Here is a 20,409-nt window from a genome sequence, read left to right on the forward strand (position 1 = left end):
TCTCCTTGCGAAAATCACTTAAAATATAGTACAGCTGAAACCTACGCCATCCCTTGCTGCAATTCTTCTCCTCTGTAATCTTCTCTCCTTTTAAAATGCATTTTTATTTTAAACACTTTCATGTCAATTTTCACAGCCCACTTCTTGCTATAATCCCCTTTACTTCTCTAACACTTCAGTTTTTTCAAACTTCATCCTTTGACCTCTGTTACTGTTATGTGCATCTTATGTAATTTAATCATAATACATTTGACATTTGCTCATGGTTGTTAATGCTACCAAGACACATTCCTGAAGATTTTGTCACATTGCTTCTTGCTGCCAAAGATCCCAACAAATCAAATCCCTTTTAGTCCTTTTCCAATGCTATTTCAAACAAAAAAAACTGTTTTAGAGGAATGAGCAAAAAACAAATGACGCTTCTAACCTTAAGATTTTTGCTTGGGATATTAACTTATTAGTTGCTGGAGCAACAGGACAATCCCTTCCTGAGCCTGTATTTCCAACTCAAATTTCCCCCAACTCCTTCACTTTGATTAAGGTTGTGGATATCCTTCCAAGTATCTCCTCTGAATTGACATTCATTTATTATAAACTTTAATGCTTTCTTCCTCGGTACAAAACAGTTGTTCTGCTTGTTTGAATTGTTTGAAAGCTATTTTTTGTAAAAATAAAATTTTTAACTCACATAATGGCGGGGCATAAAACAATACAGCTGTCTAACAACGGTTTGGCTTAATTTCCCTTCCCAAATTACAGAGTTCATAGTCTGCTGAAATTGAAATGAGGCCTAATTTAAACACAGAATAAGCACTGAAACAGGCACAACCCCTGTTGATTGAAATTAGGGTTCCTCGTTTTTCAGTTGAAATGATACTTAACGTAAACATTTAGAAATATTTGCATTTATGCAAAACTGCACTACAAAAACGCCTCAAGTGCAAGAGGTTATTACTTTTAAGTAGCACATCTTTAGACTCTGCTCCAGTGTCCTAGTTTCCACAGTGTTTGTCTCCAAGTTTGGTTGGTCAACACAGTATAAACCTGTTTCCCCCCCACCCCGGAAGGGGTTTGTGTGTGTGTGTGTGTGTGTATTTATATATAAAAAAGGTGAGTTGGTAAGGGAATGCTACAAAAGCTGAGGAAACTCCTGAGACAGTCACCCACCCCAGTGTTACAGTCTCTCGGGGGGGGGGGGGGAGAATAAAAATTCACCCTTGTAGAATTTACAAATCATTCCCCAAAAATTTAGGGGGTGGGGGACAGGATAAAGCTTGCTCTTACAGAATTTAGGAAGGGAGGTGGGATAAAAATTAAAATAAAAATGTTTTTCCCCAACTCAATTCTTGGCGGATGACCATCATCACATTACATCAAATGGCAATATATAGACTGTTGTGTAGGAACGTAAATCCCCTTCTGTAACGTGAGGGTTGCCCGCACTGAGGATGGGAAGGGGAAGGCAAAGTTGTGAGCAGCTGCTGCGGAGGGACTTGAACTGGCACTTTGGCCTGATGTGACTTCTACGTTGACAGGCATGTTTCACTATCAAAACTTGGTATCAACATGAACAATGAAAAACATTGAAAAGTGGGGAAAAAAGAAGGATTAAACAGCCAGTGATGATGGCATCAAATGCTAATTTTCTCACCTGGCCACTGGCCTGTGACCTAGGGAAGTCTAACCGGGAACAGAAAAAGGTTACATTAGATCCAAAGGTCGTGTCATATCTCACAGTGAATGAAAGTGTTTCTCTTTCTTACTGTCCTTGTCCAGGATCAGGCCTGTTTGTGAGCCCTACAGTGGCATTTCAGCAAAAGGTGAAAACCTGCAAGCAGATGTTCAGATTGATCGGTAGAAGACTTGACTGTATCCTCATTGGTTTAAGATGCACTTCTGCTCTTCAGAATCAGACTTTAATCGCCAAGTACCTGTACACATACAAGGAATTTACTTCCCGCAGATGTTGTCTCTCTGCTCATAACCGATGATAAATATAAATGAAAATATAGATTATACATACAAGTAGTGCAATCCAAGTAATAGTTAGCCGACAGTTAACTGTTCAGCAAAGTGACCGCAGTAAGGAAAAAACTTCTCCAGTGCCTAGTAGTCTTAGTCTGGAGGGATCTGAAGCGCCTACCAGACGGAAGCAGTTCAAACTGCCAAGGTTGCAGTACGTTTTAGGGTACTACTTTTAATTTTACATTTTATTAGGGGAAAATGAGAGAGATCAGGGTCTGAACTGGAATTTAACTTTGCCACGTTTTCACACAGTGGGAGGCAAATGTTTCAGCGATGAAAAGTCAAACAGCAGAAAATTTTAATCCTGTCTCCGGCAGATTCCCCTTCCTTTGTTAAAAAGTAAGCAGGCGAGGCAATATTTGTCCCGAGGGAGGAATTAGGGAGAGGAGAACTGCCCCCCTGGGGCGAGCCGGGCAGTGACGTCACGCGGCGCGGAGTGAACGGGGGAAGGAGGATGAGGGCGAGCGGCCGCAGGGGAAACTAGCGAGTGAGTAAATTAATAAACCCGCTATTCGCACACTCACGCCCCCGCCCTCTGGCCTCGGGTTCCTGGCTCCTGCGGCCCAGTGGCAGCGCCCTCACTCCCGGGGAGGCGGAGGCCTGGGGGTCGGGGTCAGCTGCCCGCCCGCCCGCCCGCGGCGAGGGGCGGCACCACCGGTAGTCGGATCGTAGAAGGAAGGGGGTCGGGAAACAGATCGCCCCCAGCCCCACCCCTGTTTATTTTTATTTGAAAATAACCGCCCCTCTCCGCCGGGTTTCCTGTTGTCCAGGGCGCATGCGCGCCGGTTGCTTTGTGCAAATTTGCTCTTTAATGGAAACAGCTGACGGCGGAGCCTTGAATCCACCTTCCCCTCCACGGCTTCTCCAAACTGTGTTTGCTTTCAGTAAGTTCAAGTGAACGAGACCACTCACTCTGTCGCCAATATTGCGTGGTCCCGTCAGACTTCAAGCAAGCCTGTGCTGGCGTAACTCACGTCCTGACTTTCCTTCTTTACTTCCACAGCCTCTCCTTCCCACGACCGCTTCCTCTGATGAGTTCCAGCAACTCGCAACTTCTAGGTAAAATTTTTATTTTAATTTGGTGGTTTCTTAGTGACGCACGTATTAGTCACCTGGAGTTTTGCATTTCCCTAAATGTGGGAATACTTCTTCCTTAATAAGAACTTAGGTCATTTTAAAGAATGTTATAGAACCTTATGTTTACAAGAACAAAAAAAATGGAGACCCAAAATGTTCATGTATTTGTGATTGGCATATCTATTTCAACTATCATCTTTGGAAATAACTTCTGGACCTCCTATATCTACACATAAAAATGTGTATAGTACCAAGTCTATTCTAAGAACTATCCAAATTCCACGTACCAGGACTTTATTTGTATAATTCAATGCTGCCTGAAGAAAAGTAAATTCTTGATCATGATGTGATTTAAAAAAACATAGATGTACCACTGTCACTGCTTGCGTTCTTGACCTGAAACTCTTGCCACCACAGATGCTACCTGCCCTCCTAAATTCATCCACTAATTTGTTTTTCTTTCCTCCTTTGTTCCACTTTGCTGTCAATATTTTAATTTTCTGTGTAGTAATATGTAATTTTATTTCTTTCCACCCCCCCCCCCAACACATATTACAAATTTATGGTAGGACTAGGTATGTGAAGCTAATATTAAAAGTTTAAAAGTGAGGATACAGGAGATTGAAATTAATTGATCTTTTTAAAACGCTTTAAATATCAAGGGATATAATGTTTTCAGTCATTCAACATAATCTCTTGTGCAGATTAAGGTGCAAATAGTATTTTTACATCCAGCTGAATGTTTCACACAACCTCCAAATCCTTCCTGGCAAACTGTCTTCCCCTTAAACCATATTGCCCACCTCTTTTAGTGTGGTACAGAGTCTGAACATGTATAGATTGTGAACATTTTTGGGCGTTGGTGTTATTCAGGATCCATCACCAAGAAACAGTTTTGGATTCCTGAGGAAGATCTGTGGGAACTGAAGGAAGGTCAATGTCAAATCGGAATAATTTAAACAAGAAAAAGGGTGTTCATTGGTCAATTCTTGTTATAAATAGAATTTTTAAAATGACACCATAACAATGTCATACCAGTGGACTAAATGTATTGATTCAAAGAACAGTAATCACATTTTTGCTATTGACAAGATTGTAGTTGACAGCTACAAAAATTAGTTTAGAATTTTCAACCACTATGCTGCTTCATTATACATAACGCATTAGAGTAGTTTTGACAGTTACTGTGGTTAACCATAATTGTAAAATCTAATAATCAGATTGATTAGAAAGGATTAGGGTGAAAGATAATGCAGAGGATTAATAATTTAAGTGGAAATAAAGGGAATCCTGCACAAGTAGGATTCTTGACATGGGTACAGGTAAAACGAGAAAAGCAAATACTGTACAGTATTCACATTTTGTACAAGGCAATAGGAGTTAGCCATTCAGGTAGATGCTACAGTTACTGTTTTTAGACCAGTATTCAAGCAGCTTCAACATCAATCTAAATTTGATAATTAAAAGTTTGCGTATCACCAAACCCAGTGGGGATTTTAAATTTACATAATTTAAAAAATCTGGAATAAAAACCTATATTGACCACAAGATGACTTAAACCTTTCTAGTTCAATAATGTAATTTGGTGGCCTCCTTTTTCCCAACTACGTTTGGTGAATCCAGAGCCACACGCATGGTTGACTCATTGCAGCCACCTTGGTTCAGATATTGACTTGGTACAACAAAGGGAGATTGAATAGAGTTTTTCTGTTAGAGAATCAACATTGAGAAGTGGCGACGTTGGTGGTTGCTGAGAGACTACTGTCCTTTGGCTCCAGAATTTTGAGTCCATGATTAACCATGATTAAGGCTACTTGCGGCTGAGATGAGAACATTTCTAATGATGCTGATACTTGTTTTCTACTATAGAAGATTGTAGATGTTCTGATGTGATATGCATTCACAGCTGTGGGTGATAGATTGTTATCAAGGGAATTGAGACATGAGAATAAGCTGATGTACAGCTAAATAATGAAGCAGTCTTAAAGGTGTAATTTGTAAACTTGTGCATCAGGTTTTTTCTGTTCATAATTTCATTCAGACATAGTCTATGATGCATTACTTTGTATAATACGGTGGATTCTGGTTAATTGGGGCACTTTGGGACCAGTACATTTTGGCCCAATTAAGCAGCTGCCCAAATTAGCCAAAGTTTCATGGAAATAGTTTAAAAGGTATTAAAAAAGACAAACTACCATTTAACAGAATAACAAATTATATATTTAAATGAAGTACAGAACAAATTTGAACACCGTCAATTCTACCACATTACTATAAAACTGTGTATTGGTTCCCTGCAGTTATCATCACAGGATTCCCTTTATTTCCACTTGACTGTAAATGAACAAAATGTGCAAAGGCACCTAGTGTAGATAATGGATTGCCTTCATCAAATTGACAATTGCATCCTCCAAATCTTTATTTTCATTGTAACATTCAAGATGATTATTGATACCTTTAATTTCTTTGTTGTTCCTAACCTACTGAAGTAGTGAAATTGTTCCCTTTTCACTCCCAGCCATTGCTGGCATCTCCAAGCACTGTTGTGTCGAGCTGCATGGATGCATGGCCCTGCAGTAAGTCAGAAGTTCCCTTGCACATAGCCTTTATTGCCACGCAGTTGCAACTTTCTTTTGTATAGACGTTTGAAATGCCGCTGTTTTCAGGCCATGTAAAAATTTCCTGCTCACCTCAGAGCAATGGTTGGCCCGTGTTGCTGTAAAAAAATATTAGAGGGAATGTTGTTTCCAAGCCAGAATGCTTGAAACCGCAGTGAGAAAAGCAGTTCTGAATTGTTATTATTATTTAATAATAATAATATTAAATTATTATTTCTCACCAACTTTCAGTGACAAAAATTGCTGCTTTTTTAACACAAGCACACGCAACTGATAGATACTATGTAAAAACTGTTCACTCTAAGCATGGTGTGGTGTCCAACAGTCATGCAAATCCATGCACTAGACACTAGTTAGCAACTGTTCAGCAACAGTCTCCTGCCTGAATTAAGTGGCATAGTGTCCCAAATAAATGAAGGGGATCCCAACTATTTTCTCAATTAGTTTTTATTCTTTTAAGAGTTGTCCCAAATAAGTAGCTCCTCTGATTAACTGATGGCCCAGTTAACCGGAATCCACTGTACATCCTGGGTATAGCAACCTAGCATCAGCCAAGTTTTAGTGAATGCGACACAACATATTAATCCATGAACCTGTATACTCCCAACGCTGAAACTGAATGCTGTTTCATTTGGCTGTATTTTTGTGTGTGGTTGAATGACAATTAAATGTGAGCATTTATCTATCTTCCTGATATCTGCCAGTCAAAACAAACTACTCAAATGCCACCAAATTTGTAAGCTATTTTAAGGTGAGGTTTGCTCTTTAGAATGATGCTGCATACTTTAAAGAATTATTTTCCCAATTTTGGATGTCATCTGTTTTGATTACAGAAACTGCAGAATGAAGTTGAATGAAAAAAGTGTGGCATACTATGCCACCTGTGATTCTCCAACCGATAAGACTGGATACTTGCACAAAAAGGGAGAACGAAACACTGCTTATCACAGGCGTTGGTTTGTTTTGAAGGGTAATCTGTTTTTTTACTTCGAAGATAAGGAGAGCAAAGAGCCAGTTGGAGTAATCATTCTGGAGGGATGCACAGTGGAACTGTGCGAATCTTCAGAGGAGCATGCTTTCGCAATCAAGTTTGATGGTGTTAAATTGAGGACATATAAAATGGCTGCTGAGAGCCCAACAGAAATGGAAGCTTGGGTTAAAGCTTTATCCCGTGCAAGCTTTGACTACATGAGAATAGTTGTGAGGGAACTTGAAAAGCAATTGGAAGAGATGCAGCAAAACAAAGCCAGCAGCCGTAAGGGCCAGAGAAAAGCACTCCTGCGAAAACACCAAAGCAACCCTTCTGGTTCACCACAAATCTCAAATAGTTGCGCTGTACCTCATGGTACTTATAAAGAAAATGGCTATGCCCCCTGGAGTACTACAACAGATCAAATGCTTGAACTGGAATTAAATGGCAAAGCTCATGCTGTTAGTGATAATAGTGACATTGCAAAATATTTCCTAGATCAGACGCCTGAAAGACCACAACACACCCAACGCTTCCCACCCCCTTTGCCCCCTAGGAGGAAGTCAGCAACAGGAGGGGTAACGCCTGGCAGTGGTAGTGTGATGACCACCCATGATCATGCTTCATTAGTAGCGGGAACCTACAGCTTTAGCAGATTGCACGAATGGTTTGGCCGGGATGTGATACAGCTGCAAAGACAATGGCAAGAGCACAAGATAAGAAACGATGGTGGTTCACAGCCAGATCAGATGATCTGAATATGTCTTGCACAGTTTCTTCAAAAGGACAGTTTCAAATCCAATTCAATCTCTTTGAATTCATGTTCTACGCATTTGGTGCTTTCCAGAAATATACAAATGGTAATGGTATTCTGCATCTCTGTTTTAATTAGTGTTATAATCTGGCTGGATCCAGCAAATTAAATACTTAATATATTTCAGTGTGCTTTGGCCACTGTCATACAGCATTTGCTATTTTTCTCCTCTTAACTTCAGCATCCATGGCAGTGAAGTGAAATGCACACAGAAATTAAAATAATTACTATCAGAACTTTTTTTTAATTGGGCTTATAACCTGTGATGCTGGGGTAAATCGAGCGCACACTGAAGATTTAAGCTTGGCACATGGTAAATGCTGCTTTCAACCGGGAAGTTAGGATAAATAACCAGGTACAGAGTGTAGGAGTTGGCAATCAACCAAGCTTCTATAGTTTACATTGATTTTTGCAAGCACAAATCTTTAAGTTTGCTATCCACTCTTATTTGGGTAGTCTGACAATATTCACAAACCTGCATTAGAAAAATGTTAGGAGTGAGGAGGGGTGTGGAAAGAGACACTAAACTCAGGACTTTCTTCCCTTTCCATCATTGTGCTCTCAGTTATTGTAGGTTCTGTTCCATCCCCCACTCCCCCCTCAAACCCAACCCTTGCTTATTGAATGCATTCTAAACATAGAACCAGCAGCTTATCAGTGTAATGCTGCTTGTGCAATGACTTGCATTGCCACTATTAAGGGTTCTGTGTGACCAGTTGAAGTAGTGACAAGACTGTTTACAAGCTTATCAAATACTAAATATAACATACACTATTCATTTCTGAAAATTCAACAAGAGTGCTTTGCTGTTTTATGTTCTGAGAAAATATGTCCCAGCCAAACTGCACTAAACAAACAAATTGTACTTGGAAAAATAATTCATTTTCTTTAATAATAATAATGCTTCCTTCTGCAACTGCACTCTTGGGGAGGTATATGAATATAGTGCATGAAGTACCCAATTCTGTAGTTGGGGGTTGTTAATTCTAGTTGTGCTGTCTATAGTTGAGTTGTAGCTGAGCTTAGTTTAGCTAAATTGAAATTGTGCATAAGGAGAAGTGGGAGAAAAATTTCCAACTTCAGATTTTAATTAATGATTGAGGTTAGAAATCTGATTGTTGGACAAAGATAGAATTATACTGAACTTGATCACTTTCACATCTATTGGCCCCATCTGCCCAGGGGAAAAATACTAAATCTTAATATTGCCTAAAGCATTGTTTAAGTAGATATTGGAGTAAGTATGAGGAGAGATGTTACTGAACATCCTAAAAGGCATCTTTCACATTGCTGTGACAATAAGGCCAGGTTATGTAAAGATACACTATGCAAAGGACAAATAATTATTGGTACTTGAAATGTAAACTTTTAATTAAAATGTGAAGTGCCACTAGTACAACTTTGTGCCCTTATGATTTGATGAATGGCAATATTAAGTGTGATTATAGCTGCAAGAACAGTAAAATCAAGAAAATACTCTCTTACTATTTGATGTAACAATACAGTCAATGCCATTGAATGCAAACATCACAAGATCTGGCATGTGGCAAGTGAAATCCCTTCCTATTTCAAATGAGCTAGCATTAGAGTCAAATCAACCCACCCCATAAGCAGTCACTATTTAATGCTTTTAGTGTAATGTTAATTCAACATTAAAGATTAGTTTTATTTATCACATGTACATCAAAACAAAGTGAAACATGTTGTTTGTGTCAAGTCAAATCAGCGTGGATTGCCTGCAAGTGTTGCTGTGCTTCCCCGCTAACGCATGCCTACGACTTACTAACCCTAACCAGTACATCTTTGGAAGGGGGAGGAAGCCCACACTGTCTCAGGGAGAACATACAAGTTCCTTGCAGGTAGTGGTGGGAATTGAACCCCAATCACTGGCACAGTAAAGTGAAGTGCTAACAGCTGTGATACTGTGCCACCCCATATATAGTTTAATTAAGATGCTTATAATCATTTTAAATGAGTTCCCCTTATCAGAAACCACAAATCAATGCATTATCCATGATGTTTATATGTTTCATTCCTTTCTTACCGTGCTAGTTTTCAGAACAAAACCATGAGATGCTGTACTTTTAACTGAAAATTCACTTTAAAAAATGTATCTGAGTCATCAGTTGTGTAACAGTATCGGGGGTGTTGTCAATTGTATTTAGTATTTTTCATTTTAGCTTGTGTTGACATATTTCTGTTTGCTTGTTACTTCATTTCTGGCTTGCAGAGTTTTACAAATCTAATACTTTAATGCTGCAATCTTTTGTGATGAGCATCTGAAATAAACTACATCAGGCTCAGGAGAGAGCGTGCCACTGTGGCCATACACAGAATCAGAATCTACTAATATGCCAAGACATTTAATTAGTGATTTTCGCATTAGACCGTGAAGTGATGATAAAGAAAAATGGATAGAGCTAAAGGGAAGAGGCTAAATGGCTTAATAGTGCCATTCTGTAGGATTAACCATAGTTTTTAAGATCAGGACTGTTTTCCTAAATCTTTATGCAGAAAAGAAGCATTTTTGTAATAATTCTGAAAGTAATTACAAAGATGTGCCAGGAGCTGTTAGTGAATTAATGGAAAATTAGTAATTGCACTTTCCGGTCTTTCAGTGTAGACTTCCATATGCTCTTCACTTCACATCAGATAACAATAGTATATGAAACACTAATATATGAATGTCTTCAAGTATTTATTAATAATAATGAACACTAGTTGCAAAACATTACCTTTAAATGCTGTAGTGCGGACACTAAAGGTGCTTTTCTTTTAACAGCGGTACTTTTCCTCCAGACTGCAATTATCCTTTCAGTAGTTGCTTCAAGTATCACATTATTTTCAAGAATATTTTTACATTATGTTATTTTTAAAAAAACAATTTTACAAGTTTAAGTTTGGGAAGATGGCCCCCTGGTTTCTTGATTATTGTGGAAATTTTTAACATATGCCATTCCTAGTTAATCCATTAATGTAAATCATTTTTTAAATGAGCAAATAGACTTTAAGGTTAGAGTATTTAATTTGCTTATCTAATTTTTAAAATTTTTTGATTGCATGAGTTAATTTTCAGAAGTTAATTTTGGACTAATTAATTAATTGCCATCCATAAACACTTGTGTTTAGGGCATTCAAAGCACACAAAATCAACTGCAGTGAAATAGAATATGCCCTAAAATAATATTGTCCAATGGCAATTGCTGACTATGAATGGCATTGATGCAACATTAGTTATATTAGTCATATATAATTACTTAAGCCACTCTGGGTATATATAAAATGCAGGTACGCACTCAGGGTAGTGAAGATGATTGCTGTATTTTCTCTGCCCTGACAGCATTCAATATCATTATATGGTATAAAGTCAGGTTAAACAAAAGGGAAATCTAAATCCAGAAATAAGGAGTTGACACATTCTCCCTGTGATATCTTGGGTATCCCCAAATGCTTTGTTTTTCCCCCTCACATCTCTTGATGATTTGTAGGTTAAATGGCTATTATTGTAAATTGTCCCTCTTTGGACAGAGTTGATTGGTATTTGAGAAAGAATAGATTGCATTGGAAGTAAAGGGAATGAGATTGAAAGGATTGCTCTGAGAAATGGCATAGACTAGATGGTCTAATGTGTCAATAGGAGACGCAGCTTTGAAAGCATATTCATGGAATTGTAAATGTACCTTATGTGATTTCCTAAAGGTATACTGTTGCTATGTAACTAAAGAAATTAAATATTCATTGAGGTATACAAATCTTACAACATTACCAAAAAGATGTGTCACAATCATGTGACAAGCTAGTAGTAGCATAAGAGAAGTTCAAACTGCTGCTGGAGGAACTCAGCAGGTTGAACAGTATCTAAGTAGGGAAAGAAATTGTCTGCATTTGAGGTTGGAACTGAGAGTGGAGAGAGAAGCTAACCATTATGAAGAGGAGCAGGGATCAGTTTGTGATAAGTGGACTTGCCCTTTCCCTTCGTAGATGTTGCTCGAACCACTAAGTTCCTCCAACAGTTTGTCTCTTTGCTCCAGATTCCAGCATTTGCATGCTCCTTACTCTCCAGTAGCATCAAGATCACATAATCGTCTTTCTCCAAAATTCGTACTTACCTAATGACTTCCCAATTAGATTCAAGCTATTCAGTGTTAACATGTTAATAAATGCACTTCAGTTTAGATCCGTGTAATTATTTGTACAAATCTGGGTTTGCCTGTGTACTTTGTTTTAAAAGTACTTTTGAATGTGCCTGAAGAAAACAACTCCATGAATAAGTACAACCATTATAATCAAAACTCCAATAACCTTAAAGCATACAAACATTTTGCACAAGACACTCCTTTCATACAGTCATAATTCATATAGCATTATCATAAAAGTACTCTGTATATTGTGGGAAGTTTTAGTAAATGTAAATATCTCAATTTGAGTTGCTTCAGTCAGTGACTGGAAAGACATTAATATTTTTTATTTTCGGAAATCAAATTCCTGACAGAATTACTCTTACATCTTTTAGAATAAAGCCTTTGTGGATCATCCCACTTTCAATGGTAGTGGGAAAAATGTAAAGCAAAATCAATAACAGCCATTTTATTTGATTTAAAAATGTAAATATCATCCTAATTTTCTATATTTGTTTTTTGTGGGAACTATCAAAATTAAGTGTATTTGTTGAACTTTTTTAGTGGCCTGGAAGTGTTAGTGGTCCTTTGAAGGATTAGATCTTTTATGATACTGATTGTTTAACATGGAAGTCCATGCATAAATGTGCCATACAAATGTTTTAATGCTTTTTTGATGAATTACTATGTTCTCTTATTACATTTGGAATTCATTTCCAAAATGTAAAGATACTTTACTTAACTTTTTACAAAATGGATAGTATTCTTTTAATGTAGATCTTTTTTTTCCAATTTTATCAAAAATGTATTTTTCTAATTACACTTTCAGTTTGCATGGAATATTCATCACCTGGATGTATTGGTTACTGCATGATTGCATGAACAATCAATCTATATTTTAGCTCATAGTATTGAGAATCAAATATTCTGTTTACTGGTCATTTATACTACAGTAAATGAACTGAGAAATGGATGCATTTGTGTTTTATTTGTCCAAAATTAACAGCTTTAGAGATGTCTTGTTATAAAACTAAATTGTAAAGTACAGAATATGTGTGAACCCCTTGCATTTGCAGTTTAGCTTCATGCATGTGGAATAACCTATTCCCAAATCGATTTATTTAGGACATATGTACATACAGACATGCATTAATAGGTAGTTAATGGATGTTTAATGAAACATTTACTAATTTTAGAACACTTTCATTGAATAGCTGGAGAAAGTGATAGGAAGGAGCACAAGACAAGGAAGGGTTTGATAATGAGATTTTTAAAAATCAAGGCTTATGAATTGTTGTTCGCTGGTAAGCTGAGGGTTTGGACGAAAAGAAGTTGCAGTGTAAATTCAGGTCTGTTACAGGATTTTTTTTACCTTGAAGAAGCATGACAATGGATGGCAGTGCATGTTTTGTTTAGTTCCTTTTAAATGGCTAGCAAGACGATGCATAGAATGATAAGAATTGATCTTAGTACATCAATTGCAGGTAAATGAGAACAGAATTTGCAACACTCTCCTACCATCTACCGGTGAAACAGGATGAAAAGATCCTGAAAAATGTCATTGGATTGTCTTCTGAATTAGAAGCATGTTTTGAAATACTAAACACAAGATTCTGCAGCTGCTAGATATGTAGAGGAACACAAACCAAATGCTGGAGAAACTCAGCAGGTCAGGTAGCATTTATGGAAATGAATAAACTGTTGATGTTTTGGGTCAAGACTCTTCATCTGGACTGGAAAGGAAGGGGGAAGATGCCAGAATTAAAAGTTGGGGGTGGGGGGAAAGGAGGACAAGCTAGAAAGTGATGGGTGAAGCCTTGTTGATGGGAAAGGTAAAGGGCTAGAGAAAAAGGAATCTGTCTGGAGAGGAGAGTGGACCATGGGAGGAAGGGAAGGAGGAGGGAGAGATGAGGAGAAGAGTTAAGAGGCTAAAATGGGGAATAGAGGAAGGGGAAAAATTACTGGAAGTTGAAATCGATGTTCATGCCATCAAGTTACCTAGATGAAATAGGTGGTGTTCCTCTACCCTGAGGATGGCCTTATTGTGACGAGAGGAGGCCGGGACTGACGTGTCAGAACAGGAATGGGGATAGGCATTAAAATAGTTGCCAGGAAATTCTGCTTTTGGTGGTTGGAGCAGAGGATGCCCAGCAAAGTGATTCCCCAATTTACATTGGGTCTATCCAATCTAGAGGAGGCTGCATCAGGAGCACCAGATACAACGGACAACCCCAACAAATTTTCAGGTGAAGTTTTGCCTCATCTGGAAGGACTGTTTGGGGCCTTAAATGGAGGCAAGGGAGAAGGTGAATGGGCAGGTGCAGCATTTGTCACTTGCAGAGATGTGTGCTGGGAGGGACAAATGGACAAAGGAAACACAGAGGGAGTGATCCCTACAGAAAGTAGTGAATTGTTGGGTGGGGGGGCTGTAGGGAGAACGACAGAGTTAAAGTTGGGTTTGGTGGTAGGATCTTGTTGAGGATGGTGGAAGTTACAGAAAATGATATATTGGATGCTGAGGCTTATGGGGGTGGTAGACAAGGACAAGAGGACCTGTATCTCTCTTGTGGCAGCAGGAAGATGGGATGAATGCCAATGTCCAAGAAATGGAGGAGATGCAGGTGAGAGCAATATCAATGGTGGAGGAAGGGAAACCTTGTTTTTTGGAGAAGGAGGACATCTCTTTAAGTCCTGGAAAGGAAAGGTTCATACTGGGGACAGATGTGGTGGAGACAAAGGAACTGAGAAAAGGAAATGGCATTTTTACAAGAGACAGAGTTGGGAAGAGGTATAATCAAGATAGTCGTGGGATTTGGTAGTTTCATAAAAGATGTCAGTAGACAGTTTCTCTCCAGAGATGGAGACAGAGAGATCAAGAAAGGGGAAAGAGGTGTCAGAAATGGACCAACTGAATTCAAGGAAGTTAGGGGCAAAGTTGACGAAATTGATGAGCTCAACATGGGTGCATGAAACACCAATGCAGTTGTCCATTTAGTGCAGGAAGAGTTGGGAAGCATTATCGGGGATGGCTTGGAATATGGACTTCCACATAGTTAATAAAAAGGCAGACATAGCTGAGGCCCATGCAGGTGTCCGTGGCTATCCCTTGAGTTTGGAGGAAGTGGGAGATTTGGAGAAATCTGCCAGATGTAGGAGGGTGGTGATAGAGGAGAATTGGATAGATCTTTTGTTGAGAAAGAAGCAGAGAGTTTTAAGACCTTCTTGATGGATTATAGAAGTGTATAGGGATTGGACATCCATGGTGAAATGAGGTGCTCAGGGCCTGGGAATTGAAAATTTTTGAGGGGATTGAGAGCATTTGAAGTGTCATGGATGTAGGTAGGAAGAAACTGAACCAAGGGATATATAAGAGTTGAGATATGCAGGAGTTCAGTGGGGCAGCAGCAGGCAGAAACAATGGGCCTACCCAGACAGTCAGGTTTGTGGATCTTGGATAAGGCATAGAAACAAGCAGTGTGGGGTAAGGGAACTATGAGTTTTGTGGTAGTGGATGGGAGTTCCACAAAGTTGACGAGACTGGCGATGGTGTTGGAGACAATTTAATGATGGTTCAAAGAGGGGGCACTTTTCAAGGGGCAGGTAGGAGGAAGTGTCTGGGAGTTGTTGCCTGGCCTCAGTCCACTACACTACAACTGCACCCCCTTTGCGGGTTTGATGGTACGGTTGGAATTGGTGTAGAGAGAGTAGATGGCAGTGCGTTCAGAGTGGATAAGGTTTGAGGAGGAGAGAGGACTGCTGAAGTCTCGTCTGGAATTTGAGATGAAGAGAACCAGAACAGGATGTCCAAAATGAGGAGGCGGGTTGGAGTTTGGAGAAGGAGTCATCAGTATAGGGTGGGGAAGTCTTGCCTAAGAAGTGGGCTCTGAGATGGGGGTGATTGAAGAAGAGCTTGGTGTTGTGGTGGGCACGGAAGGGGACAAAGGTAAGGTCCTTGCTGAGGACAGAACATTCCACCTCAGAGAGGAGAAGGTCAGAGGGAATAGTAAAGACACAGCAGGAATTAGAGCTGGGATCGGCGGGAGAAAGGAGAGTTAGTGGCATCAGAGGAGGAGAGAGGGTTGGGGTGCTCAGGGAAAGTAGGGGGGAGGAAGATGGAGGTTCTGAGGACAAAGAGGTAGAAGTATTATTTAAGGAAGAAAGGAAAGAGAAAGGTAAATGGAAAACAAAGGTATGACATCTCTGGTTAGAAGTCTGAGAAAGGGAAAGCTGTTGGAAAGCTCTAATCTTATTATCTAGTACCTCTTTTGGAAAATATCTCTGTGTTACATTTGTAATACACTAACAGAAACTACCAACTTCTCCCAAAACAGGCAAGTTCATTCCTGAAGGTTGATCTTGTTGTGCAACATCTGTAATAATGCTACATGAATCATGAACAGGAGGAGGACTACAATCCTAGCAGGAATGTTTGTTAATGCTGCATGGTGTGGTTTAAACTAGAGTTGCAGGGGCATGGGAACCAGAGTGCCAGAACAGTTAGTGGAGAGGTTGTGGAGGCAGATGTTGGTAAGACTTCAGACAAAGTTAGGAATCCAAAGGATGAGCATGGTGTGACTAGTGTCCTGAGCTGACTATATTTAAATACAAGTATCATAGGAAAGGTGAATAATGGTGCTGAAGATGAGGTAGCTGGTTTACAAACAAAGGCAATGTCTAGTGAGGAGAGGCTATTGACAGGGCAAAATTGCAGTCAACAGGATGAGTTGTAACATAAAAGATAGATATATTTGAAAAGGGTGAATACAGGACTGAAGGTGTTGTTTCTAAATGTGTGTGGTATACAGAATAAGGTAGATGAACTTGCAGCACAGTTGCAGATTGGCAGTGCTGTAGGCATCACTGAATCATGGCTGATGTTATGAATGAGGAGCTACTCTGATGGGCAGAAGGGTGCAAAGTCGCCCCCCCCTTAGAGAATCGCAAAATCGCTATTATTTTGGGTCTGATACCAAGGAAATGAGAGAGAGACAACGCAGCGATACACAAAAGTGGAATGTCTCCTCCTAACAAAAGCGGAACAGAACCACTGATTACTGCTATTGTCTCTTGGAGAAGGAATTGTGTATTGAGTACTGTTCTATTCATTGAAACCCCTCGGGGCAACCAGAGTGGTCTGGTTGATGGATTGCATCATCCCAACCTGATTGACACCCAAGACCCCGTGAGTGGGGATAAAAGTAAGGTCTGGGGAACGCCCCTCAGATGCACCAGGAGAGACGCTACAAGACCGGTGGGGGCTTGTGTGTGTGTCCACCCTTGCTTGGGTGATGGGTCCAGCTAAAGGACGGAGGGGTCATACGTGAATGGCCACAACAACAATGCATTGACGGATCAAGATCGTAAAGGAAAGTCGGCAAGTCAATAGCTGTTACTCTCTCTGTCTGTCTGTCTGTCTCTCTCTCTCCAACAATTGCAACACAGCGAGCAACAACTACCGCAGCCTGCATGAACTGAACTGGACTTTATATTTCCATCGGACAATTCATTATCCCCTAGACAACGATAGAGCTTATTTCTTATTGATTATTATTATACCCACACTTTTAGGTTTCGTATTGGTGATGTATATTATCTGTATATTTGCATTGATATTATTTTTGTGTATTTTTACTGATAAATACTGCTAAAAATAGTATCACCAGACTCCAACGGATACTCCTATCTTTGCTGGTAAGATACCCAGTTACGGGGTTTGTAACAACTTGGGGCCTCGTCTCGAGATTTGATACCAAATTGGAGGGCCAGTGAATCGGGCTTTTAAGTCCAGACTTGGATCTGGTTGCACGGGTAACCAGACGGGAAACCAGCAAAGATGGACGTAGATGAATTTACACAAAACCCGACTTTGAAGGCGCTAGAGGATGCCACAAAGACGGACTTGGTAAATATTGCGAAAGGACTAAATCTCGCAGAGGTGAGGTCGTCAATGAAGAAGTGGGAGATGCGGAGGGCCATAACTCAGTATTATATTGAGAAGAATGTGTTTTCAGCTGAGGTATTGGAAAATATCCCTGAAAAGGTACCAGCTATTGGGACGGCTCAGTTAGAGTTGGAAAAATTGAGGCTGGACGCGGAACAGAGGAAAAGGGAGTATGAGCTCCAGCTAAAGGAGTTAGAGGTGAAGAGGGAGCATGAAATTAGGTTAAAACAGCTGGAAGCAGACGAAAGGGAGAAGGAGAAACAGAGGCAGCATGAGCTGGAGATGGAGAAGTTAAAGTAAGAGAGAAGGGTCCAAGAGGCGGACTGAGAGGAGAGGTTTAATGTTAGTAGGGAGTTTAGGTTAGTACCTCTGTTCGAAGAGACGGATGTTGATAGTTATTTCTTGCATTTTGAGAAGGTGGCAGTGAATCAGGAGTGGCCCAGAGATCAGTGTGTGGCATTGTTACAAAGTGTGTTAAAAGGGAAGGCACAACGGGCATATGCGGCATTGTCTGTGGACGAGTCTGAGGATTATGAGGAAGTAAAACAGGCCATTCTTCAGGCCTATGAATTGTTACCTGAGGCATATAGACAAAAGTTCAGAGATTTAAAGAAAGTGTGGAATCAGACGTATGCAGAGTTTGCCTATGAGAAGGGTGAGCTCTTGGATCATTGGTGTGCGACAGAAAGGGTGGAGGAGGATTTCGATCATCTCAGGGAGTTGATTCTGATTGAGGAATTTAAAGGTTGTGTTTCGGATGATATCCGGATGTATTTGAATGAGAAGCCGAATAAGTCCATATCAGAATTTGCCAGGTTCGCAGATGAATATGCCCTAACCCACAAGACAAAGTTTTCCTTGAATAGGAGTTACCAGAAAGACCGTAGGAACGGTACAGAAAGCCCGCCGGCTGAGGCAGAGATTCAGCCGGGAGCTGGTGGTAAAAGTAAGGAGGAAGAAAGACAAGCTGGCAGGAGGGTTCCTGGCTTGACCTGTTTTAATTGTGGAAAGGTTGGTCATATTGCATCTAAGTGCTTTGCTCTGAGGAAGGAGACAGGAAAAGGGAACACAGCAGTCCCTACGGGGTGTATTGTGTCGATCAGCAAATCGACGAGAAAGCCCCAGGTAGATAAAATACGAGAGGGGTGTGAGAAATTTATTTCAGAAGGGACCGTGTCTGTGAAAGAGGGAGAAATACTGCGGATCTGGAGAGATACTGGAGCTGAGCAGTCATTGATTCTCACTAAGGTACTAGATTTTGGTCCTGAGACTGGAGAGGTAGCTTTGAGAGGCATAGGAAAAGGGTCAGAAGCTGTGCCTTTGCATAGGATCATTATAAATTGTGAGCTGGTATCTGGACCAGTTGAAATAGGGGTGCGATCAGAATTTTTCGAGAGCTGGCGTGACGAGGTGTGGTCAGCAATGAAGTTGACGAGCCAGCCTGAAAGTGTTGAGGACTCGCCCCTAGATTCCAAGATCTTTCCCGCATGCGCGATCACTTGCAGCATGTTGAGAAAGGCAGCTGAGAAAGAGACCAGTTTAAATGAGTCCTGTGTTGATTTGGCCAATATGTTTTTACCGACCCTGTACCAAGAGGGGTTAGGGGATGGTAAAACGGAGAATAGGGAGGTGAACGAGAGTAAAGGAGAGGCGGTAGACCTACCCTTAGCCAAGAGGGAATTTATAGAGGCACGGAGTAAAAGTGAGAAACAGATAAGGGTGTTAGAAGGTCCACGGTTGGACATGGATGATCTGTTTGGCTTGACAGAACTGTTTGAAGAAGTTGAAAATTTTAAATGTGTTCCCAATAATGAAATGAGGGCAGTCCTAGATGAAAAGGATGCCATTACCTTGAAGGAGTCTGCTGGGTTAGTAGATGAGGTTGTTTTAAACCGCAGGGTTGAGTTTACTCCGGAAGGGTGTTGCCCAGAGAGTAACTGGGAGGATCAGGGGAATTTAGAATTTGAAAAGGGGATGGGTATTGAAAGCCTGGAAGAGGCAGATGTCCCATCTGAGTGTGTTCAAGATGTGAATGCACATGGTACTGAACCTAGTAATGAAACTCTGGTGAGGTATCTGATTTAGTTGAAAAGGAACACAGTCCTTTTGTGTCAGATGGACTTGGTTCAGTGAAGAAAGGGTTAACCTTGGTACTAGTGGGAAGTGAGAATTCCCAGTTGTTTGTGTTAGAAGGTGTGTTAAAAGTTAGTGAGGAGATGGAAGCTGGTCATGTGAATATTATTATTGAAGGAGAAGGGAAAAGTGTAGTTCCTAAATTGAATGAAGAAAATTTAAAGTCTGGATTGGTGTCAGAAGCAGTAACCAGGCTGAAGGAACAATGGCTTGTTAACAAGGTGCCTGTGAATCAATTACAGTTTGATTTGGAATGTAAAGGTAAACCAATCTCTAATGTTATTCAAGGGTGTGCTGTGAAGAGGCAGAATTTGAAACGTTGTTTGGACAAAGAGGGATCACTTGCAGATGTTAACCTGAAAACTATTAGAACGAAGGGTCCTGAAGATAAAACTAACAACTTGCTTAAAAATAAAGAATTGTGTGGAAGTTCAGAAGATGGGCTAAGTTTGGAAAACATTGTTGATAAAATAACTCCTATGAAAGGAGTATGTGAAAGCCTATTCCACACTGGTGAGCAAGCTAACCACGTGAGAGTTAAGTGGAAAAGAGGCGAAGGTTGAAAAAACTGCCCCTTTAAATAACAGGATCTGGTTTTAAGGGATTTCGACAAAGCATGTAAATAATAAAGACAACACCATGGAAGATTGACTGTTAAGTTTAAAAATAAAATAAAGATTAGTATTTGCATAAACTTTTGTAATGTACTACAG

At 40.1% G+C, this 20,409-nt stretch overlaps 1 protein-coding gene across 2 annotated transcripts; it reads left to right on the plus strand.

Moving 5' to 3' along the window:
- Positions 1–1,924: 1,924 nt before the first annotated feature.
- Positions 1,925–12,595, plus strand: pheta1 (PH domain containing endocytic trafficking adaptor 1). Of its 2 annotated transcripts, none has more exons than XM_059988135.1 (3): positions 1,925–2,512; positions 3,029–3,084; positions 6,554–12,595. In XM_059988135.1, the coding sequence occupies exon 3, from the start codon at positions 6,564–6,566 to the stop codon at positions 7,446–7,448; it is 885 nt and encodes a 294-aa protein (XP_059844118.1). In that variant the 5' UTR covers positions 1,925–2,512; positions 3,029–3,084; positions 6,554–6,563; the 3' UTR covers positions 7,449–12,595. The 2 variants fall into 2 exon arrangements, with proteins under 2 accessions (XP_059844118.1, XP_059844119.1); XM_059988136.1 differs by lacking the exon at positions 1,925–2,512 and adding an exon at positions 2,663–2,909.
- Positions 12,596–20,409: the final 7,814 nt, after the last annotated feature.

Source organism: Hypanus sabinus, chromosome 13, assembly GCF_030144855.1.
Source record: "Hypanus sabinus isolate sHypSab1 chromosome 13, sHypSab1.hap1, whole genome shotgun sequence".
Classification (NCBI taxonomy): Eukaryota; Metazoa; Chordata; class Chondrichthyes; order Myliobatiformes; family Dasyatidae; genus Hypanus; species Hypanus sabinus.